General features: G+C 34.3%; 1 protein-coding gene across 3 annotated transcripts in view; it reads left to right on the top strand.

Annotated features, from left to right (window-relative positions):
* The window catches only part of ACVR1C (activin A receptor type 1C), a gene marked incomplete at its 3' end in the record, with an annotated part of 66,433 nt that overhangs the window by 11,035 nt on the left and 29,113 nt on the right, over nucleotides 1-26,285 (top strand). For all 3 annotated transcript variants that reach the window (XM_084242028.1, XM_084242027.1, XM_084242026.1), the window contains exon 2: nucleotides 15,799-16,029. In XM_084242028.1, the coding sequence (XP_084098154.1) occupies nucleotides 15,799-16,029 (231 nt within the window). The remainder of the gene's footprint in view (nucleotides 1-15,798; nucleotides 16,030-26,285) is intronic.

Below are 26,285 nucleotides of genomic sequence, written 5' to 3'. Positions count from 1 at the left end.
GCATTTCTCACTTGCTCGTTTAGGTGAAAGCATTTGCTTCAACTTGAAAGGTCATTTATCACCTATAAGGGAGCACTTATGGGCTGCTTGGTCTCTTTTTGCTGGTTAACTATAGCATTAAGCTCGCTTATGGAGAATTTTGCTTGCATCTACAGTCTATACACAGATTCATTAATGCATTAACAAACTTCATTTTGCTGAATCAGATTAAAGATACCCCTTGTTGGTCTAGGGTAGTGCACACAGTGGGCAGTCAGCATTTTCTTGATTGCCTTCTACACATACAGGGAAAGTCACTATGTCTGTTTTTACCCTCTTCCAAGACAAATTAAAATATGAAATGGAAAATTCATGAAACATTATCATGCTAGTTTAGTCTGTTGGTTTATGTCCTAGAGATCGGGTAAGTTCCCAGATTAAACTGAAAGTTATTGTTTGATACTCATCTATCTGAATTTTCGACAGCCTCACTTTGAAAAATGCTAGCCTATTTTCAGTCCATGAATTCCAACTGTTGCTCTTGAAAACAGAGTTGCTGTAATCTATGGAGTAACATGGTTATGGACATGTGGTATCACCAGACTCCACCATCAGTGTTATTTTAAAGGCCTATGCAGAAGAGTTGACTACAGTTACCCCTGTGATATCCTCATTGACTTCTTGTGAACTGAACAATTTGAAACAAGAAATGACTTTAACAAAATAACTGTTAGTTTCTAATTATAGCATTAATTTGTGTTCATACAGGAAATTAGGAAAAAGTATAGAAAAATATGAAAATCATCTATTTTTGTTAATTCAGATAATATTGCTTTACATCCTTGCTTGTGATTTAGAGGTATAGGATTCCCCCTTAATGTGTTGTTACCATATCCCTATATTTCATTCTGTTCTCTCCCCACAATGTGCTCACCCTTCCTTCTTCCCTTCTCCCTCTATTTGCCTCTATAGTCAGATTTCTGGGGGTTTTCTTAGGTTGGCTTTATCTGACACTTTGTTTGGTTTATCTATATTCCACATATTAGTGACACCATCTAGTATTTGTCTTTTTCCTTTTGACTTATTTCATTTAGCAGAAATTCCCTTCAATTCCATCCATGTTATCACAAATGGAAAGAGTTTATCTTTTTTGGTATAGAGTTGTATATAAATATATACCACATCTTTTTGATATACTCATATTTTTTGGTGCACTTAGGTTGTTTCCATAGCTTGGCAATGAACATGAGAGTACATGTTTTCCTTCAAATTAGTGATTTTGTATTCTTTGGGTAGAGACCTAGGAGAAGAAATGTTGTGTCTTATGATAGATCCATTATTATTTTTTTGAGAAAGCCCCTTGTTTTCCATAGGTGTTTGACCAGTTCACATTCCCATCAAAAGCGTAAGGGTTCCTTTTACCACTTCCTCACTAACACTTGTTGTTTCTGCTTTTTTTGATATGGGCCAGTCTCATAGGTGAGATGGAATCTTACTGTGGTTTTGATTTATTGATACATTTCCAATAATTGATGAGTATTTTTTCATGTGCCTTTTGGTCATATGTATGTCTTCTTTCTAGAAGTGCCTGTTGAGGTCTTCTGCCTATTTTTGAATTGTGTTCTGTTTTCTTTTTGTTGAATTGTAAGCGTTCTTTGTAGAGCTTGCATATTAGCCCCTTGTTGGATGAATGATGTTTGTATGAATGATGTAAATATTTTCTTCCATTTGGTTGGATGATTTTTGCATTCTTTTGTTTTTCTGGCTGCTGGAGATGAACCCACAAAGACATCTCTGAGGCCCATGTCATGGAGTGTTTGTCTATTTTATTCTATATATTTTATGATTTCATATCTTATATCCAGGATTTTTTTTCCATCTGTTTTCAGGTGATTTTTGTGTATGCTGTGAGAAAATGGTCTAATGTCATCCTTTTGCATGATGTGGTCTAGTTTCCCAGCAACATCTGTTGAAGAGGTTTTACATGCTCCAGTGTATATTCTTGGCTCCTTTGTTGTATATTAACTGTCCATATAGGGGCGGGTTTATTCCTGGGCTCTTAATTCTGTTCCATTGCTCCATGTGCCTGTTTTTGTTCCAGTACCATGCTGTTTTGATTATTATAGCTTTGTAGTATAGTTTGAAGTCTGGGAGTGTGGTACTACCATTCTTCCTCTTTTGTGTTTGGAGTGTTTTGGCTACTTGGGATCTTGTGTGTTTACATATGAATTTCAATAATATTGTTTCTTTGAAGAATGCCATTGAAACTTACAGATTGCACTGAATCTGTATATTGCTTTGTATAGTATAGCAATTTTGACAATGTTAACAAGAAATTCCAAGAACAAGAAATATCTTTCTATTTCTCTGTGACTTCTATTTCTTGTGACAATGTCGTATAGTTTTTTTTTAAATAGATTCTTCACAACACCCCCCCCACACACACACACTTTGTTAAGTTTACTTCTAGGTATTTTCTACTTTATACAGTTGTAAATGGTATAGTTTTCTTAATTTCTTCCTCTTATAGCTCATTCTTTTCATATAGAAAGACAGCAGATTTTTGTGAATTGACTTTGTATCCTGCCACTTTGCTGAACTGATTTATTGCTTCAATTAGTATTTTAATGGAGTCTTTAGGGTTATGTGTGCTTATTATCATTCTATCTGAAAATAGCTTTACTTTTTTATTTTTCCAATGTGGATTTATTTTATATTCTTCTCTTGCCTAATTTTTCTAGGTCAGACTTCCAATGCTATGTGAATAGTAATGATGAAAATGGACATTCTTGTCTTATATCATATTTTAGTGAAAAAGCTTTCAGTTTTTCAACACTGACAAAGATGTTAGCTGTGAATTTGTCATATATGGCCTTTGTTATGTTGAGGTATGTTCCATTTATTCCCCCTTTATTTTTTTACATAAATGAATGTTGAATCTTATCAAATGCTTTCTCAGCATCTGTTGATATCTTCCTATTGTTTTCAACTTTCCTTTTATTGATGTGGCTAATTGTGTTGATTGATTTTTGTATGTTAACCATGCCTGTGTCTCTACTGCAGATTTCACTTGGTCATGCTGTATAGTCCTTTTAATGCATTGTTAAATTATGCTTGTTAAGATTTTGTTGAGGACTTTTATTTCTGTTCCTTTTCTCCTCAATAAACTTTCTTTCCTCTAAAGGAAACAAAAAAGATTTTGTTGAGGATTTTTATTTCTACATAGGGAAACTGGTCTGTAGTTGTCTTTTTAGTTTTGCCTTTGCCTAGTTTTGGTGTTAGGAAATATTAGTCTCATAAAATGTGTTTGGAAGTATTCCCTCTTTCTCATTTTTTTTTGAAAGAGTTTGAACAGGACAGGTATTATATCTTTTTAAAAAATATTTATTTTTATTTATTTATGCATACAAGAACTGGGGTATAGGCCAGAGGTGCAGGGAGTGAAAGGATTCACCAGAGACAGAGTAGGGAGCAGAAGAGGCAGATCTACTGAAACACACTGCTGAGGGGAGCTTCAAGAGATCTGTTGCGCCATCTAGGGGTTCTGTGGGGAGAAGGGAGAAGCAGGCGAGACAGAAGAGATCTGCTGTGCCATGTGGGTTAGCTCCCTGGTTAGGGATCAAACTTATGACAGCACTGAGACCCCTGCACCACCAGGGAGGCCCCAGGTATTATATTTTCTTTGAAGTTTGATAGAACTCACTTGTGAAACTGTCTGGTCCCAGACTTTTTTTTTATTTTTATTTTTTTTAAGACTATTACTGTTTCACATTTCCTTGCTTGAAATTGGGCTGCTATGGTTTTCCATTTCTTACTCATTTCAGTCTCATATGTTTGTATATTTGCAAGAATTTGTCATCCCTTCTATGTTATTCAATTTACTGGGAATACAAATGTTCTTAGTAATCTTTCAAAATCCTCTGAATTTCTGAGACATCTGTTTTTGTAACTTCTCCTATTTTATTTCTGATACTATTTGAGCTTTCTCTCTTCTTTTCTTTGAGCCTCGCTGTAGGTCTTCCTATTTTGTTAATTTTTTCAAAGAATCAGCTTTTGGTTTCACCAATATTTTGGACTGTCTTTTTGATTTCTATACCATTTATTTCTATTCTAATTTTTTATGATTTCCTTCTTTCTACTGGCTTTTGGTTTTTGTTTGTTATTCTTTTTCTAGTTCCTTAAGATGAGAGATAAGATTAATTGAGGTCTTTATTATCTCTATGTGGGCCTATATTGCTATATACTTCCTCTTACTACTGCTTTTGCTTTGTCCTATAGGTTTTGGAAGGTTATGTCCTCATTTTCATTTGTTTCAGGTATTTTAAAATTTCTAATTTGATACTCAAAAAATAATTGATTCAAGAGGAAAAAAATAGTTTAGTAACCAATGTGAGTGTTAATATTCTAGATACATCTATGTTTTCATCATGTTCACATGCCAAAGTTTTGTTCTGAAAAAAATGTTTATTTTGTTTTGGACCTGCTGATTTTATTACCTTAGTGTGGTAGTGTCGCTACCAAAGAAATAGTTAAGAAGGGATAGTTGGAAAACTGGAAAATTATTTTTTTATTAAGATAACATTACATTATAAATTATCTAAATTTCAGGTGTTTAAAATTATTAAAAACCAACCTGTATATACACTACACTAGGTTCACCACTAAAAGTCTCAATCTGCAAGTTATTTTTAGGGAGTAGAGTTTAGACCTTGAATGTGGAAGTCTGAATAAGTTCCAATAGCAGCAGTTTATAATTTTTAAAAACATCTCTGTGTTAAACGTTTTATATAAAATGTTTCTTAATCACATAAAAGCCCTGGGAGATAGGAGTTACTTTTCCTGCTTGACCAGTGTGGTCACATTTAGAGAGGTGGCTGGTCTAGCAGCGGCTCAGGATTTCAACTACAGATAAAGATTTTCTAAAGCACAGGATTCTTTCACTACACCTCGGTGAATTCCCACAATGTTAAACTCAGATGATCAGAGCTAAAAAAGATAAGGCTTTTGCCATAGTTTTTTTTTTTTTTTTTAAATTGTTTTATCCTGGTTTATCACAAGAGAAGCAGGAAAACTCAGGACAACATGCTACAGACTTTCCTTGTATTCTGGTTAATATGAATTATTTGAGACTTCTCTGAGTGCTCAGATTTCTTACATTTCTCACTTTTTTTTTTTTTTTAAATTCTTCAGGAAGCTGTGGAAGCATTTTTTTTTTTAAGATTTATTTTTATTTATTTATACAAGCACTGGGTACAGAAAGAAGCGCAGGAGGGTGAGAGAATTCACCAGAGCCAGAGCGGGGAGCAGAGCAGGCAGAAGGACCGAAGTACACTGCTGAGGGGAGCAGCGGGCGGCAGGAGAGGTCTGCGCGCCATGTGGGACCCTCCTCCGGTGGCTGGGGAGCAGCCGGGGATTGAACCGGCGCTGCAGAGGCTGCAGGCAGCTTCGCAACCCAGCGCTCAACCGCTGCGCCACCGGGGAGGCCCCATTTCTCACTTTTATATCTAGAAATAAAATTGTGTAGCTGAAAACAAAAAACAGTTATTTTGTTTAATAATGTTTTGATAGGCAAAAGGAAAATACAGTTCCAGGGGAAGTCATGCAACCCATGTTCTAAAGCAGACTTTGATAATCCGTAGAAGTCTGGGAATTACATATTTTTAAAACATTGTGAGTGTAAGAATTAAGAATTTGTCTCTCATACTTCAGTTCCCACTCCTGTCCATCTTGTTTGATTAGAGGGGCAGGTGATGCTGCCTTTTTATGCTTGTACAATAGGAGTTCTTCATATTATCTAAGCTAAATCTTTTGAGTCTTGGGGTCACTATCAGAAGGAGGCCCAATTGGGATCAGCCTTTATAAAAAGTTTCCTTCTAAATCACTTGCCCTCTTCTTCCACTTTCAACTTTTCACATGCCACTCTATTTTTAGTTAGATCAGTTTTTTACTTTGGATAGTTTCCTTTTATTTCTAGACTGAAAATTATCTATTCCTTACCATATCTGATCATATAAATGAATAACAGTGGATTGTGATAAAAATGTCTGACAAGTGAGCCCCTGAGAACTCTTGAGGACTTTAACTTTTCAATTTTTTTTTCCTACTTTCATCCTAAACTTAAGACAGTTCTCTTTTTCTGTCTATATATTATTTTAGTTCTATTACTTATTTTTTCTTTACTGATTCTTTTAAATTGACTCCTTTAAACAAGTCAGACTTCCTTAGCTTTTAAAACCTTTTAAAACCTTTTGTATTTTATTCCAACTTTCCCAAATAGATTGGCTGTGTCACATGTTCTCCTTTAATTTCTAAATTCTCTACAATCCTATCCTATTCAGTTTCCATATTCTCTAATTCATGAAGAATGAAAACACAAAACTGGACTTCTAAGTCTTAATGAGTCTCTTAAGTGTGAACTATGATTACTTCAGTCTTTATCAGACAGATACAAGATTTTCCAGAATAGTCTTCTTTGTGAACCATGATTATAGGACAAAAACTTCTTTGTTCTCTGGGTATGCATTCACTCATATTGCTCTTTCTGATGCTGCATGGTGACACCAATATGTTAATCTCTTAGGGTTATAGAATTTTGGAACTGGAAAGGACATTAGACATTTCTCATTGTATTCTTTCTTGGACAGATCAGTTGAGGACACAGATGCCTCAACTAGGATTAGAACTCCAGGTCTCCACACTTGGACTGGATCAGAATTCCTGCACCTCTAGGAGTTAGCTATAATTGGCTAATAATAATATAGCCATAATTGATAATAATTTCCCATGGAAACATTATTAAAATGAGAGAATGTTTTCCAGATCAACAGCTTTCCATCAAGTAAATCATAGATTTGACAAGCAAAATATTGAACTCAGATCTATAATAATCCAGAATTTATATATATATATATATGTATCTTCCGAGTCCTGTAAATAGATCAAATACAGTGTGAAGATCTGTGCCTCTGTACCAATGGAGACTTTACAAGATGAATTTTAAGCAGGTGAAGATTTGCCTAGTGTGAGCTCTTTGAATTGAGTTGGAAGGCCCAGCAGTCCATTCACTAAGCAAAGAAGTTCCTTGTTATTCAGATACTTGATCTCCTAACTACTAGTGTTCTTTGTAGCTTGGGGGGTTGGCTGTTTCTTTTTAGCTTATTTTAGTTTTTCACAGCATTCCATGTTGAGTAAAAATAGAGAACTTCCATATGTGGATCATGATCATTGATTGTGATTAAAAAGTATAGGGATAGATGGGACACTTAACCTTCACTTTTTGATGTACTTTTTGATCCTTCTGCCCTATCACCACAACAATTACTAATAGAAAAAGAGAAATAGAAATTTAACATATAAAATACAATTATGTTTTACAATAATTGAAAAATGTAAAAGATATCATTGATCATGGCAAAGTCCTTAATTTTGAGATTTATATTCTTCCTTAATTGGTTATTATAATACCCTTTCTTCTTTTTTTTTTAAATGATGGTATTAAAAGTGCTCTTTTTCAGGATGCTTTTTTGGGAAGGCAAAAGTTCAGTGCAATTCTTGTTTGAGTTCCAAAATTATTTGTGAAATTTAATTGTTCAGTGAAATCTCCAAATGTGGTAGCCACTACTATCGAGTATAATTTTATGTGAACACCAAATATGGTCAATGTGACCTAAATAGGCAAATCATAATAAGGGCTTTAATGGTCACTTCTTTCTCTTCTTATAATTTGTAGACTTCACTGCAATATTTCGATGGCTGGAATCTTTGGGTGCAAGCAAAGCCTTTTCAATAAATCCCACTTTAGCAAGCAATGCTCTCAAAGCCATTCCCCCAATACAGAGTAGTGATACTTAGGGAGCTGGAAAGCAAAGGGGCCACTTTTCCAATGAAAAAGTAATTCAGTTCACAATTATCTTGTTTTGTTTCTAAACACACTTTATATTTTATTTCAAAATCTTAGCAGAGATCTAAGGTTGTGAGATTCTTATTTCTATTTTAAGGAGACATGTATTTTGAAATGCAGGAGAAAATGCTACTCCTGAGGTGAGGTCATTCTATAAAGAAAAGCCTATGTGCTACTGCTAGATGGTATCCAGTATGTGTACCAGAAAACTATCTAGTGGACAATGAGAGCCAGGAGCTGATGAAGCAGTGTTCACTCACTCCAAAGACCAGCTGAAAGCACGACAGTCTGGTCACCTCAGGCAGGACCTGAAAACGCATGGGGTTGTGAGGTAACCCCAGAGCCCAGCACTGCAACTCCAGGGAAGGTGGCAGGACCTTCCCAGTTCTTTGCAGGGCCCACGAGACCGAGACCCTGTGATGATGGAGCCACATACGCGAAGAGGCCTGTTGACATTGCAAATGGAGTTCCATCTGGGGAATGGGTGAGATAAGAACCTGTTGGCAAGATGGATCAGGTTAGTGCTCATACATTTCAGTTCCACAACAGGAGACATAAACCCCACTGACTGGTAGATGAGTACTACTACAGTTGGAGGTTTTGAGGTCCACTCAGAGGGTGGGGTGGGACTGGTACTCTGAATAGGGGAGGGATACAGGTAAGAAATGGTGAAGAGTAATTGTACTCCTCAGAGAAGCCACTCTGGCCTGCTCCTGTCCCTATCCCCAGCAAGATTAAGGGTGTTCAGTCTCTATAGTCTAGCAACCTTGTATACCCCCCTGATTTGGTTTACCACATTATCATAATGTCCTCTAATTGTATATATAATTACTTTAGAGAATTATCTTTTCTTTTTCCTCCTTCCTACCCTTCTTTCACTCTTACCAAATATTTCCATATAGTAAAAATTTTGGTCATTATTTTATGTGTCAGCTTGACTAGAACATGGCACCTAGCTCTGTGGTCAAACACTAGCCTGAATGTTACTGTGCAGGTATTGTTTAGATGGGATTAACATTTAAATAGGTACACTGAGTAAAATAGATTACCCTCCATGGGTGGGCATAATCAATCAGCTGAAGGCTTTAAGAGAAAACAAATTGAGGTCCCTAGAAAAGGAGGTAATTGTCTGCAAAACTGACTTCAGACCTGAATTACAACATAAGTTCTTCCCTGGATCTGCTGGCTTACCTGCAGACTTTGAAACTGAATTATCAGTGAGCCAATTTCTTAAAATACATTAATCTCTCTCTCAAGCTTTCTGTACATACACATATATACCCCACTGTTTCTATGGAGAACCCTAATACAATAATCTTTGATAAGTGATTTTTTTAAATCTAAGAATTAACCATCAAGGAAAGAGATTTATGTTATCTCACATCATAATCAAATTACATGAAAATTTAGAATTTAAGTACAATATATAAAAATGACCAGATCATAAACTGGAAAAAAAAATATAGCCAAATTATGGAAGCAACCTAATTGTCCAATGACAGATGAGTAGTTAAAAAAATATGGTATATTTAACTATTAGAAACAAACAAACAATGAAATCTTGCCATTTGTAACAGCACGAATGGGACTGGAGTGCATTATGCCAAGCAAAATAAATGAGAAGGGAAAAGACAGATACCAAATGATATCACTCAAATGGGGAATATAAAGAAACAAAGCACAGGAACAGACAAAACCAATACAAAACAAAGCCATGAAATCTGACTGCAGAACTAAGGCTATCAGAAGGGGAGGATGTTGAATGGAGAACAGTGTGGAGGGGCGTTAGTGAATCATGGTGGAGGATTATTGGTGTCTTGGTGGTGGGCATGATGTGATGACATACATTTGTGGCGTGAACTTACACAGTGTTGTAAACCAATGTCACCCTCATATATATGATTTAATCTAAAACAGAGCACACACAGATATGCTGGCCCTTTCCTGAAATGAGCTTGGCACCTGGACGTGGAAGCAGTTCCTGTTAGAGAATTTCTCCTGTTAGGTAGTTCCGTTCTTTCTCAGGCCATCTTGAACAGGGGCTTGTAATTGCCACTTTGCACAAAGGAACGATTTTCCTTTGTGTTGGTTGAATTCCAATGTATTTAGAGTTCTGAATTTTCTGGGCTACAGCCTAACAAATAGAATTTCCAAAAGTTGAATCTCTATTGAACACTCATTTGGCCAAAAAGTTTGTATTTATATTGCCCATATTTTAGTTGCTAATTTTTCCTTTAGTCTGTTTTTCCTTACAATTAAAAAAGACAAATGCTTTGAAATGACTGCATGACAAGAAAATGAAATTTTGAAAAGGAATAGAAAGGGAAAAAGATCAGTATCTGAATTCCTTTGACCCTGTCTGGCTTTCCTTCAGATGCACAAGTGCTAAGTTGTCCTGGCTCCTATCCTATTGCTGTACTTTTCATATTCAGCTGATGAGCTTGAATTGTTCCTTTTCTTAACTCAGAAGCCTGCAAATTATGAAGAGATTACATATTCAGTCGGTCAAATTTGAAACAGTTTTCTGTATTAAAAAAGTATTTTGTGTTTAATCGTCTGCTCTAAAATTAACAAAATTGAATCAACTAATGTCTGGAAAAGGGTTATGTGTCAAACTTATGCAAGACACTGGTCTAACGATATCTTAGCATATAGACTCAAAATCTAGGTAATACAAAATCAACTTACTAAAAATCCTATCTAATTCTAAAACAATGAGCATTTCCCAAGCAAATATTTTACTTTTAAATAAGAACAGAATATAAATGCATATATATCTATGTGTGTGTGTGTGTGTGTGTATGTTGTCTGATGGTTTTTACATTTCTGGACACCAGGATTTGCTTGCCATCACATGTAAATTTGCTTGCCATCACATGGATGAAAATTTATTTTCTGGTTGGTTAGGAATGTGCACATCCTTTGTTTCATGTGGGTAACAGATGTCTTGTGGGTAACAGATGTCTTGACTTTTACAGACTAATTGGCAAAAAGGGGGGAGAGGGGGATAATTCAAGGGTGGGAGGAGACACAAGAAATGTGCAATCTTCCTTGTGGGAAAAATCTAATAGATCTCCTTATTATGGGTAATTACCTCCTTCAATTTCATTTGCTACCCCTTTCCATATGACTCAAGTACAGTATAAAGGGAAAGGTTCAATAAAGAAACTTAAGGCTGGACTACTGTGTGCTAATGACCAGATTTATCCTGTCATGGAATATTCTAGTATCACTGACTCAATGTAAGTTTTTTTTTTAAGAGAGCAAAATATGAAAGCATAAGTCTAATCACTAATGGCATCTATGTTTTAATTGTCAACACAAGAGTTCTATGTTTAAGAAGGTTGACATAAATATAACTTAATTATATGCCAAATGTGACTATATAGTGGATTGGTAGGAAATTAGTATGTTGTATGTTATACACATCTTAAGTTCCTTTTAGTTTTCTGTATGTTTTGTCAGCGGAATAGTCCTGCCAACTGATGGGTATAAATGAGATTTAGTAGATGCTTAAAGCCATTATCATTAGAAATTCTCAATTGTGTTAGTGTTTTCTGTCATGCAAGATTTAAAGTGTCGTCTACTGTGTTTTAACTGCACCACCCTAGGTCTATATATCATTCTTACTGGTACCTTTTACTTTAAACTGAAAGAAAAATTTTATATCCTTTAAATATTCAGTGAGTAGGGCCTCCCCAGTGGCGCAGCGGGTTGGGCGCAGTGCTGTGAAGCTGTCTGCAGCCTCTGCAGCATGGGTTCAATTCTGGGCTGGCCAGGGAGCTACCCACATGGCACAGCAAACCTCTCCTGACACGCTCGCTGCTCCCCTCAACAGTGTATTTCAGTCAATCTGCCTGTTCTGTTCCCTACTCTGTCTCTGGTGAATCCTCTCACCCTTCCACCCCTCTGGCCTGTACCTTTTTATTTATTATATAAATAAAAAATAATCTAAAAAATTTAATATTTTTTTAAAGATTCATTTATTTATGCATACAAGAGCTGGGTACAGGCCAGAGGTTTGCAGGGTAAGAGGATTCACCAGAGACAAAGTGGGGAGCAGAACAGGCAGACAGACTGAAATACACTGCTGAGGGGAGCAGCGGGAGAGACAGGAGAGGTCTGCCTCACCATGTGGGTTTCTCCCTGGCCGGCCGGGGATCGAACTCGTGCTTCAGAGGCTGCAGATTGCTTCGTAGTGCGGTGCTTAACCCCTCGCGCCACCAGGGAGGCCCTAAAAAAATTTTTTTTAAAAAGAGTTTAAAAAAATATTGGGGTGGGGGGAGAAGGGATTAGGGTCAAAATAAGGGGGGTGGGTATTGTATGGGGACTATAACCAAGATGAAAATGCATACATTGTGCAAAAATGAAAAATGATGTAAAAATATATAAAATTAAAAAAAATTCAGGAAGTACCCAGATTATTCCTTGGTCAGAACTATCATGTAATCATTTTTATAAGGAGCTTATTGTGCTTCAAAGATAAAGTATCAAGTTAGCTTCTTAGAAGCTTGCACCTAATACAAAAATTAAACAACTTGGTAGATATGGTTATTTATGCTAAATGAAGGCACAATATTGACCTTTATTTTACCACCTGTCTCCTCAGAAAATAGGTAGGTAGAATTTGTAGAAAAATACTAACTGTAATTATTGTGATTATTTCTCAATATGTAAAAAGTTAAATAATCATTTTATACACTTGAAACTAATATGTTATATACCAATTATACCTCAATAGAAAAACATGATTAATATTTCAACTGTGTTTTAAAAGATATTTAGGACAGGGCCTCCCTGGTGGCACAAGGGGTTAAGCAACGAACTATGAAGCAATCCACAGCCTCTGAAGCACGAGTTTGATCCCCAGCTGGCCAAGGAGCAACCCACATGGTGCAGCAGACCTCTCCTGACTTGCCTGCTGCTCCCCTCAGCAGTATATTTCAGTCAGTTTGCCTGTTCTTTTCCCCACTCTGTCTCTGGTGAATCCTCTCACCCCCCCACACCTCTGGACTGTCCCCAAGCCCTTGTATCCATAAATAAATCTTTTAAAAATATTTTAAAAAGGTAATTAGAACACTGCAAAGCAAAACCTCAACTGTTCACTGCTAATTAATTTCTTTCTATTGTATTGTAACTGTATTTTATACACTATTGCTAGATACTGATGAGGTGGGAGAACAGTTTCTGTATTTGTCTTTTTATGCTAGCATATTAGCTTGAGTAGTCTAACAACTGCCACATTAATTCAGTCACTTGATCATTTTGAGCCTCTTTTCATTATCTATAAAATGGAGATAGTGATAGCCAACTTCCACTGTTGCCCTGGGAATTATATTCGCTGATAAATGCATGTGAAACTAAAATATGTTTAAGTGTTGAGTACTTTATGGTTATTGTCACTCAGTGCATTCATATTTCTTAGTTGGCTGCCTTGATTTCCAGGCTATTTTTCTCTCGGAAATAGGAAATTTGAGGAGACTCTGATGAGGAGCCTAGTAATAAAAGGTTTGAGATTGTGTTTCAGTAAAGTTACTGCTCCCAGCCACAGCTCTTTAAATTATGAGGGTAAAGAATAACCCCTGTGGATTAAGTTTCTTAATTGTCAATGGATTTTCCATGTTTTACAATTTTAAATTTCCATAAATCGTGAATTTATGCAATCATAAAATATTGGTACTGTATGACACTTTCTGGACCTACTGCCCTATTCCAGTTCATTTCCCATTTTCAGGAAAAGGCACTGAAACCCTTTAGGGTTAAATATCTTTTTCAAAGTCAATCAGTAAATTAGTGACAGAGCTAGGACTGGGACATTTTTGTCTTTTCCTCAGTTCTTTTTCTGAATCATTGCCAGGTGCCACCCTGCTGTGTGACTGTCTAGAGTCTGACCTGGACCATTGAAGGAATGAGAGCATTCAACTCACTCTTGGCAAAACAGAAAGAAATCTATTTTTCTGTTATGCCTTCTAAATGGTCTGTGCACATCCCTATGGATTACAATCTTCCAGTATGAGAAGATATAGTCATTAATGTTTACATAGTATTTCCTATGTATCAGAAATATTCTAAGGATTTTCATAGACCAACTAATTTTGTCCCATAATACCATTATGAAGAGGTATATTCTTCCTATCTTTCACATAGGGAAATGAAATCACAGAGTAGTCAAGTAATGCCCAACATCACAAAACTAGTATAACCAGGGTTTGAAGACTGGGTGGGATGAATACTCAGTCTATGAGCTATCTTTCACACAAGAAAAGTGACAAGATATTTTTAAACTACCTGGATACTATATATCTAGCTTTATTGAATCTTAATCAAACTAGATTATAAGGGTTTTTGATAGTATATAAATACGAACAAAAGCATTTATTTACTTATATTGATCATCACTGGAATAAATAGAAGAGTGAGCTATTATGTTCGGTCCAATGTAGATAATAAAATAGTATTTTATTTTATGACTGTATTTCCCTTAGCACATAGTAATAAAAATGTTCATAGGGATGTTATTTTACCAATCAAGAAAAATTAGTCAAATGAAGAGAAGTTCTGTTGGACAGTATGTAATTTGTTCTTAAGAACACATACAGTTACATATGAATATTATCCATGTTTGTTCTTCTATTGGTATTTGAAGTTCAGTATAAAAATAATAATTTATGTATCAAATATTTTACGAGTATAAAATTAGCTCCATTTTAAGTCATTAGCAATAATAATGGAGGACAGTTATAATGTAACAAAAATTCATTAAGTGATACAAAGCACTTATTTAACACTGTACTATTTGAAAACCATATAACTAAAATACAATTTGAATAGATTACTCACAATCACTGGACTCTTTGTGCTAACAGAGTTAATAATGGGGGGGTGTATAATACCGAGGGAATGTTGAGAAAACTAGGTAAACAGATTAATTTGGCAAAGTCTAATTTTGAAAGTTCTGTTGATGTAGACATATAAAATTCTATTATTGATGTGTGTTTTTGCTTTATAGAATAGATGTGCTCATTAAAGAAAACTGCCTGAATGTCATGGTCTCTGTTCTAGTACTCTTATTAAGATGTATTCTTTAGCTAGAAGGGGGAACTATGACTCATCAATGCTTGAAAGTACTATAGCAATAACAACAATGTTAAGACATCACAGAATAGAAATATAAATAACCACACATTTTTAGAGCTGTAAATGTCTATAGTTACAGTGGTGTTTATCATATTCACTTAAAAGTTTAAGAGAAAGGGTAAATAGGTGCCTCCCTTGTGGCTCAGGGGGTTAAGACACAACCTATGAAGCTATCCGCAGCCACTGCAGCACAAGTTCAGTCCCCGGCCAGGGAGCAACCCACATGGCACAGCAGACCTCTCCTGGCTCGCCTGCTGCTCCCCTCAGCAGTGTTTTTAGTCAATCTGACTGTTCTGTTCCCCATGCTGTCTCTGGTGAATCCTCTCATCCTCTACACCTCTGGCCTGTACCCCAGTTCTTGTATGCAGAAATAAATAAATATTAAAAAAAAAGGGTAAACAAACAGAACACATTTGCTATAATCACATATTAAAGTCCTGCAAGTGATGCTGGACAGCGCACCTTGTTGCTGTGCATACATTATTTTATAGGAGCTATTTTTTTGGGAATAAACAGCTAGAGCTTAAAAAGGAGGAATATGACCATAGATGAGAAAGTTGTTTTAAAATATAGTAGTAACAGTAAATTCACAAAAATATAAGCAAAAATTTTAATAATACACATGACTGTGAGGCAGTATCCACATTAGCATGTGCTTACCCAGTGCTGTTTATTTAAAAATTCCCTTGGTTTTCATTAGGATTGTATTTCTATACGTAAAAATTATGAAATAAATTTGCATGATTCGTTAATCTTAAAGCTTTTTGTCTTATACTTTCTAGGTCTGAAGTGTGTATGTCTTTTGTGTGACTCTTCAAACTTCACCTGCCAAACAGAAGGAGCATGTTGGGCTTCAGTTATGCTAACCAATGGAAAGGAACAGGTGATCAAGTCCTGTGTCTCACTCCCAGAGCTAAATGCTCAAGTCTTCTGTCATAGTTCCAACAATGTTACCAAAACTGAATGCTGCTTCACAGATTTTTGCAACAACATAACACTGCACCTTCCAACAGGTAAGAGGTTTATCTTTGTTGATTCCAGATTTAATTTTACTCTTGGGAAATTATAAGCATGATGCAAATCAAGCTTTTGTTTCTTTAAATAAGAAAATCTGTTTTACTTCTTTTTTTTTTTTTTACCGGTAAAATGATCTAGCGTCTACCTGAAGTTAAGTATTTCTAATTGCACAGGGCTGTCAAGACATTGATGACAGCATAACATTTTTGAAGTAATTTGTCCACATGATTTGTATTTTTTGAAGTGATCAATGAGTCTAAAGTGAAATGTTATTTTTTATGAACTGTCTTTTTTTATAATGAATTGCCTTAAAGAAATTGAAATGTATGCCAGGAATAAAAAGAAAGAAAAGAGCAAAACTGAAAATAGTAGATTGTGAATGTTTACAGACACAGAACCTTTTTTACATGGATACCTTCTGCATATCTTCTCCATCTGCCCACACTCAAGTGCATTCAATGGCAAAAAGACAAAGGCAAACTGGAGTATGACCCTTCATTATTGTTCAGATATATCCCTGCTTTTTCCTCAACTTCATGGTATTTTATCCTAATTTACAAGATCCTGAAAAAAATCTTAATCTTGCCTTTCATCAGTAATTTGCAATCTAAAACTTTGGGGGATATTAAGGAGCAAATAATTCAAATTAAGAACCAATTTATCAAATGAAAATGTCAGTGAATTTTCTTCAACATTTATTCATATAGCAATAATTCAATGTTTGTAGATAATGTTAATGTCTGCATACAAATATATAATCTTCCTTACAAATTAACATTTTAAGTTATGGTTATCCAATTTTAGGTTTATATATATCACCATATCAATATTCCACTATAGTATATTGAATCTAATATTTAAAAAGATAAATTTACTGTTCCTTTATCTCACTTTTTTTTAACTGAAGAACATTTATTTAGAAACTTGACTTCACTATTACAAATGAAAAACCAGTCTGCTGTAAGTAAAAGAATATGTGGATAAACAAATATACCTGCATTCCAGTTCAGTATTTTGAATATTCCTTTTGTTTAAAGAGCAAAGAAAAAGGTATTAAAGACATACTAGTATAAAATAAGAGGCTTTTTGATATATAATCAGAAAAGGAATTTAGTACAGCTAGAATATAAGTTCTACCATAAGCTCTGCTTAAATTACTGAGAAGCCATTGTTTCACCCTCAAGTCCAGTTTGGAAGCAGTTGTTTTGTAAAAAATCAATTTTATTGAGGTATAATGTACATATAATGTAATGTACACATGTTATGGAAACAATGTGATGAATTTTTACATACACCAATGTCGCCACCATCTCATTTCTATTACCTCAAATGTTCTCAATTAATACCCACTTTCACAAGGGCCTGTTTTCTATTATAGTAGATTAGATTTATTTTTTCTAGAGTTTCACATAAAAGGAATCTTATGGAAGATGTTATTTCACATTTGTCTTCTTTCACTCAATACATTTCTTAAGATTTATTCTTGTTGGGTATATTCATAGTTTGTTTCTTTTTTACTGCTGGGTAATTTCCTATTGTGTGGATGTACTATGATTTATTTTGTTTTTGTTTTGGCTTTTTGTTTTTTACCCATTCACCTACTAAAGGGTATTCAGGATGTTTCAATTGGTTGGGGGGGGCATTATTAACAAAGCTACTATGAATATTTCTGTATAAGTCTTTGGATACATGTTTTATTTTCTATTAAGGAAATAAGAGTAGAATTTCAGGGTTATAAGTGTATATTTATCTTAAAAGTATAATCTCCCAAGTAGTTTTCAAATTGCTTGTATCATTTCACAACCTCAACAGAAATGTATGATAGTTCCAGTTGGCCCATATTTTTGTGAACACTTGGTATAATCACTCTATTTAACTTTAATCCATTCAAGTAATTATGTAGTGGCATTTCATTGTGGTTTTCATTTGCATTTTTCTGACAACTAATGATGTTCAATTATTTTTCATGTGCACATTGGACATTTGTGTATCTTCCTTTATAAAATGTCAAATCACTTGCATGTTAAAAAAATTGGGTTATCTTTTTATAGTTGAATTTAAGAGTTCTTTATATATTCTGAATACAAGTCCTTTACCAGATATGTATATTATGACTATTTTCTCCCACTCTATAGGCAGTCATTTGTTTTCTTGAAGGTGTTCTTTGTAAAAGATTAAAGTTAGATGAAGTCTATTTAGTTTTTTAAAATATTATTATGTGTCATTTCATATCCTGACTGAGATGTCTTTCTCCAAAGGTCATAAATATTTTCTTTTACCTTATCTTTTAGAAAATTTAGCATTTCAGCCTTTATATTGAGATCTATAGTCAGATTCAACTTAATATTTGTTTTAATGGGAATTCAACTAGTTTCATTTTGTCCATATGGCTATGAAGTTGTTCTAACATCATCTGCTGGAAAATCTATCTTTTCCATTACTTTGAAACTTTTATTTTAAATAAAGTAACCATATATATATATATATATATATATATATATATATATATATGGGTGTATTTCTTGTCTCTTTTCAAGTGTTCTATGAATCTATACATAGGACTCTCTTAAACTTTCTTCATTTTTGTAACTTTACAGTAAGTATTAAAATCAGGTTGTGTGATCTCCTCAACATTGTTCTTTTTCAAAATTAATCTGATTGTTCTGTCCTTTGCATATCTATTTAAATTTTAGAACTAGCTTGATAATTTTTACAAATAGGCAGTTTTTTTATTAGATTGAGCTTATGAATATGCAGATTATTTAGCGAGAATACCTATATTAAATCTTTTGATCCATGAACATAGTATGTTTTTCCATTAATTTAGTTGTCCATAGTTACTCTTGGTGGTATTTTATAGTTATCAGAGAATAGATGTTATAAGTAATTCAAATGAATTTATCTCTCAGTATGTAATGTTTTGAATGCTATTGTGAATGGTATTTTTAATATCTCAATTTCTAAATGTTAACTGCTATGAAAATAAAATTAATTTTGTATATTGACATTACACACTACATGCTTGCCAAAATAGCTGATATTAGTTCTAGTGGCTTTTTAAAAGATTCTCTAACATTTCTTTATGCACAGACATTTTATCAGTGATTATAGACAATTTTATGATTCATATTCTGATCTGTATATATTTTACTTCTTTTTCTTGCCTTTTTGTGTTGGCTAAGACTGCCAATATGCTGGTGATTGGGAGTGAAGATCCTTGGAGAAAAGCACTCACTTTTATCATTAAGATAACTGCAGGTTTTTTTAGATTCTTATTATCAGTTGAGAAAATTTTCTTAGTCCTAATTTGGGGGAAGTTATTTTTTATAAAAATGATAAAGGCATATTAAATTTCAAGTACTTCATGAATTTATAAAGATTATCATATAGTTTTTCTTCATCAGTCTATTAATGTCTACATTATGTCCACAATAATGTCAGGTGGTATTTAATTGAATTCAAATTTCTTTATCTAAACTAGGTTTTCTTTCTTTTCATGACATTGTATTATCAGACATTCCATTGAATAGGATTGTATTATTAGGCATTCCATTGAATAGGATTGGACTTGCAGTCATTTTGTGGCAGGTTGTTCTCTCTGTGAGATATCACTAAATGGTTATTAGCTGTATTGGGAACAGAAGCTGTTTGGAGAGGAGTTGGAAAAATTCAGGCTGAGCAATAACACAGTCAGTGCCAAGAACTCTGCTGTTTCTGTGTCATCAGTGAGTGTGATTGATATCTCCTGCTTTCTCTAATAGAGATTTGTTAATTTCAAATGTGATCATATATATATGTATATATTTATGAAACATACAAAAGCACTCTGAAAAGTAGACATGTGATATTTTCATAGCACTTATTACTCTGCATCCCACTCATTGGCGAAGCAGAAGAAAAGGTTGAGGCTGGGAGGTGACAAGAAAGTTTGGAGAAAATCTAGGACTTCCCTTTGTGGTTCAAGCTGAAAGCCAAGTGGATTCTTGCCTCTTTGGCTCTAATCACTCCTACTGTGGGGCCATTTCAGGATAGCTGACTCAATGTAGATGCAGTAACCCAGTCTTGTCATGTTTCAGCTGGTCCTCTTGTGTTGTTAGATCCTGTTTGTAAAGACGGGGCTCTTATTTTGTTCCTTTGCGATGAAATTCCTATTTCAAACAGAGTTTGTGACTTTTTTCTCAATGCTCCTCACCCTACTGGAGCCCTGGTAATTTAGTAATTAGAAAACCATAGGCATTCAATCTTATTCTCCTAAAAACCCTTTTAAGAGATGACTGTAATTCCTAAAGCCTTAAGCTAGTGGTTTTCCTACAGGTTTCCATTGTGACACACAGAAAGAAAGGAATTTAACATGAATTTCCCCAGCCCACATGCACATATAATAGTAACAAGTCTTTTGCAAAATAATCTTACCCATAAATGTGATGGGTACTCTTTGCTCTTTCATTAAGTGGAAATGCTGGTCAGATCCCACCAATAAGTTATGTTTACAATTTCAGAAACACCTCTTCAGTTGGTATTTAAATTGCGGCAATTTTAAATGGAACAAGGAGATTTATTATTTTAATTCACTAGTACAAAAATCTATTAAGACTCTAGTTACTATTTTAATTTCAAATATTTTCCTTTTATAGAAACCTTTTTACCTGTTCATTTTCAATACAAAATTGGATTAGATTTAAGTCTATTCAGATTACTATAAGCAATACTTGGTTTAAATTACACTAAATTCAATCACTTACCCTTAAAAAATAGTTTCTTCTCTGACATTACATGTGGGTTTAATTTATAGGAGTTAATTTCGGGGGACAGAAGTAATTTTATGCTTTAGTAGAAATATACATTAGGAAGCTTATTCCCTTCCCTTACTGAATGAAGTGTAGATAGCTTTGAGGACACTGGAGTGACCTTTCAGGTTTAACTGTTACCACAAATAAGTTTTCTATGCAAAACTTTAAAAGACAACAACCATTTCCAAAGTCATTTTTGACTAATAATTTGAGTTCATGTCTCTGCTAATGGCAAATATGTTATTTTCACAAAACAGTGTAGTAATGAATATTTAAAGATTATAGATGATAAAGAAGTTTAACAAGAGAAATATATTTGTATACTTTGTGCAGTACATCTTGTCTAATTTCTTTTCCCTTTTTTTTTTTAAGACCACAGGAATAGCTATCTTTTTTTTTTTTTAAAGATTTATTTATTGATTGATACAAGCACTGGGTACAGACAGAAGTGCGGGAGGGTGAGAGAATTCACCAGAGCCAAAGCAGGGAGCAGAGCAGGCAGAAGGACCGAAGTACACTGCTGAGGGGAGCAGCGGGCAGCAGGAGAGGTCTGTGCGCCATGTGGGACCCTCCTCTGGTGGCCGAGGAGCAGCTGGGGATCGAACCAGCGCTGCAGAGGCTGTGGGCAGCCTCGCAACCCAGCGCTCAACCGCTGCGCCACCGGGGAGGCCCAGGAATAGCTATCTTTAACTACAAAAAATATCTGCCTACCTTTCTGGATGCTCCTTTTGTTGCTCTGACTCTAGTGACCTTTGATCTGATACACTCAGGCTTCACTAAGTTTCCTGCATAGTATGTGATTCAGATTGTCGATACTCAGCTTTTTCTGAGATTAGGAGAGAAACTACTTTGGTGGGAAAAAATCATATGGAAAATGAAAATTTAAAAATTATATATAGGCCCAGGTATTAGAAAGGAAAAAAAGTAATAATAAAAATAAGTAATAATAAGAAGGAAGAGGGAGGCAGACGAGCAGTCAAAAAAGAAGGTGTGAGGATGAACACAAGGTCAGAGAAGAGAAATGTGTTAAAGATTTGACCTGCCCCTTGCTTTCAAAACAGTGCAGGGGGCAGGCATGAGCCAAGGACCTCAGGTAGGCTGTACAGACTGGAAAAAATCAAGTAAGTGTATTTTCCCCTACATTCCAGAAAGGAATGTAGCTCTATAAACATCTTAATTTTAGTTCACTGGAACCTGTGTCAAATTTATAAATTCAAGATAATAAGTAATAAATCTGTGTTGTTTAAAGTAAAAAATTGTAAATAATATATTCTTAACTCTTCAATATTTCCCTTTGATAAATGAAAGACTGATACACAAAATTTAGTATGTACTGCTAGGGGCTGGGGAGAAATTCAGGTAGGGTAAGCAAACAAATAAAAGATGAAAAAGCTCTCACACTGGAAGATGTTTTGAGTATGTATCCCCACAATGAATTCTGTCTGTGATCCCTCTAAATAAGTTATCCTAAATTTGCAGTTTCTTCATTTATTTGGTGTAAGTTGGGCCTTTTGTCTTTATTCTTCACTTCTTAAACTTGTCCCATACTTTAAAAATCTTTGATAATTTTAATATCTACTTGTTCTGTGAGCTTAAATATGCTATTCTGATTCTGCTGATTCGTATTCATGGTGGCTACTTATTTTGTTTTGTGCGTTTTGATTGTTATCTAATGTTTTGGAACCATAGATGGAGAAAACTTTTGAAATCTGTAATTAAAATATATTCCTCCACAGATTTACTTCTGTCAGGTATCAGGGACTATCAACTGAAACTTATTTGGTGTTTTGATGAGACTGATTTTGGCCAACACCTGCATGAACTCTGTCTCTAAGTTTGTAGATATGGATATACCTTTGTAGTGAGAAACTTAGGCAGAGAATATTTTTCTTTTTCTACTCTATCCAAAATCAAGATTGAGACAGACAAATAGACAAGTATACAACTTGTCTTCTCTCAGAACTCTTTTTATTTTATTTATTTCCAAGACAATGATAGTCTCCATCATCTGATTTACACAACATGGTTGCCTGATCTAACCTTTCACTATTTCAGGAACCATGTTTTATCCTATGACCTTGTGATAAAGTCTGTCAAACCAAGTCCTTAACAGCCAATAACCAGCAAATGCCTCCAGGATAAATGGCAGCCCCAGCACTCAAGAACCCTTTATAGATTTACATTTGATTTTTTGCTGCTGAGTAATTCATTTATCTTCCCACCAGCTTTATCATATAATAGAAAAATAAGTTTTTCATTTATATTTTATTCAGTTTTTTTGTGTGCACTATACCAAGAAGGGCTTCTGTGGACATCTACAGTGTAACTTGGCAGAAATGGAAATTCCAGGATAGTTTATTTTTGAAATGATGCTGGCATAATTATCTATCCATCTGGAAGAAAACAGGGCTGTACCACAGTGTCATACCATATACAAAAATAAATTACAGCTTGATTAAATATCTAATTGTGAAATATAAAACAATTTAAATGTCAGGGGAAATTTTAGAAATAAAGATTTTTATGACTTTATAGTATGGAAGCTGTTCTTAAATAAGATAGGAATTCCAACTGTTATAGAAGGAAAAGACAGATATTGACTACATGCAAACTAAAATAAATATGAGTAACAAAAATAACGTAAAGAAGACCAAAAGATAAATTAAATATGGGTAGAAATATCTGTAACATATTTGGTTGGAAAAAGGCAGCTAAAAGATACAGAGTGTGAGAGAGAGAGTGTGTGTGTGTGTGGGGGGGGATGCATGGTTTGTGTGTATCACAGAAGGTAGAAAGAGAGAAAGGGTTGAGGACAAATGAAAAAATTGGGCAAAATATACAAACAGAACTTTTGAAGATGAGAATATTCAAAGTGGTCAATCACTGAAAAGATACTCAATATCATTAATAGTTGGGGAGAGTCAAATTAAAACAACATATACCACTTTTTCCACCAATTAGATTATTAGCAAAAGCTAAAAGAGTTAGGTATTAGTCAGGATGTTTTCAATTAAAAATATCAGAAAATGAGATAATACTATCTTAATAAGGAAGTTATCAACATGACAAGAAATCTAGAAGTAGGTTGGTTCTCTTTGTGAACAAAGAATGTAAATTCAACAATGTTATTAATCTATAATGTCATCAATCTACTCCAGATTTTTTATTATATGAATCCATGGGTACCTTTATTAAGATGTTTCTATCTAATTTCATGATAGTTTTATCTGATATCATTTCCCTCATGTGTGTCTCCTTTCTCTACTAAGGAGAATTTTTGCTTTTGTTATTAGGAATCTCAAGTTTTAAGGAACCCTCAAGAAAAAGTGGGTCATATAATAGAATCTCCACGTTCACCAGAGCTATCAAAAGTCTCTTTCCTTATTACTGTTTAAATTACACATAAGTCATCTTCTTCTAACCCCATGTAGGAGGCTGGCACTTACTGTTAAGTAGAGCAGAAAAAAAAAAAAAAAAACAACCTGAGAACAAACAAAAAATCTTATTCCTGAGAGACTATGAACATAGCCTTTACATAAATTTTCAGTCTGATCTCCCTAAATTTTCCCTGATTTCTACCTCCTGAGTATTATAGCAACTCTCCAGAGGAAAAATTTTCTTTAAGATAGAACCAGACTATGAATGCCACCAGCTGCCTGCCAGAAGGTACAAATTCTCTAGAGGAAGGCACTTTAATGTGAGGCCTCAAAGAACATAACAAACACTTTCACAAGGACATGAACAGCACATAGTGAAGGATAAGTACCCAAACACATAGGGATTTGTGATAGCATGAACAAGCAGGAAAGAATACAGATCAGATACAAATCATAAAGATTTCATATATTAGAATTATCAGACATTATAGAAAAATATTCTTCTAAATTTAAGGAAACAAAACACAAACTTGAAAAATATTTGGGTAATAAAATTGTTAAAAAAAATGACCTAGCAGATTTTCAACAATAAGAGAACTTTTAAAAATTAAAACTACAATAAAAAATTAAAAATAATGGAAAACAGTATGGAGCGTTCTCAACAATACACTAAAAAATTAAAAACATAACAACAATTATATATTACAACTGAAGGGACAATTAGGGATCCGAAATACACATCAGAAGAAATTAATTTGTATGCAATAATATAGAGAACACAAAACAGGAAATATGCAAGGGATAATGACAAATAGAAAAAAACCTAAGAAAGTCTGCCATGTGCTTATACACATTGGTCCATAAGGAGAAGACAGACAGAACTGGGCAAAAGTAGTACTTGCTGAGATAAGAGTTTAGAATTTCCCTTAATTGATGTACACCAATCTACAAAACCAAGATTTTCAATTAATATAAAAATAAAAATAATTGTAAATCTTGATAGAGCATAATAATACTACAGAACACCAAAGACAAAGGGAAATCCTAAAAGTTGACAAATAGAAAAGGTAAATTAAGCACAAAGTTACAGAAGAACTGACATTGTCTTTTTTATAGCAAAAAGTTAAAAGAGAGAAAGTGGAATTGTATCTTTAGTATTGTAATAGAAAATAACTGGTAGCAGAATTCTATACATAGAAAAAATATATTTGAGGAATGAGGATAAGAAAAAGATTCTTTAAAACTAGAACAGACATTATTCAAAATTAGTATGGAATCACAAAAGACTGGACTAGCCAAAGCAATTCTGAGAAAATAGAAGAATAAAGGTGTTATGCTGCCAGACTTCAAATTATACTATATAACAATAATAATCAAAACAGTATGCTGTTGGACAAAAACAGACACACAGATCAATTGAATAGAATTAAGAGTCCAGAAATAAACGCACACTTCCATGGACAGTTAAATTATGACAAAGGAGCCCAGAACATACAATGGAGAAAGGAAAGTCTCTTCAATGAATGGTGTTAGGAAAATTGGACAGCCACACACAAAAGAATGAAACTAGACCATTGTTTTATACCACATATAAAAATTAACTCAAAATGAATCAAAGACTTGAATTTAAGACCTGAAACCATAAAAGTTATAGAAGGAAACAGAGGCAGAGTACTCAATGACATTGGCTTCGGGGATGTCTTTGGGAACGCAACAATGGCAAGGAAAACCAAAATCAAAATAAATAGTACTACATCAAACTAAAAAGCTTCTATACAGTAAAAGAAATGATTGGTAAGACAAAAAGACACCCTATTGAATGGAAGAAAATATTTGTATATCCCACATGTCAAGGTGCTAATATCCAAATCTACAAAGATCACATACAACTCAACAAAAGAACAAATCAAAAAAGAGCTAAATAGACTTATTCTCCAAATAAGATATATAGATGGCAAAAAGGCACATGACAAAAATGCTCACCATCATTTATCCTCAGGGAAATGGAAGTCAAACATCACAATGAGATACCACCTCACAGCTGGGAGATTGGCATGTGTCAGTAAGACAACAGTAAACTGTTGT

Source organism: Talpa europaea, assembly GCF_964194135.1.
Source record: "Talpa europaea genome assembly, chromosome: 1".
Taxonomy (NCBI): Eukaryota; Metazoa; Chordata; class Mammalia; order Eulipotyphla; family Talpidae; genus Talpa; species Talpa europaea.
This window is presented reverse-complemented; position numbering and strand designations above follow the sequence as displayed.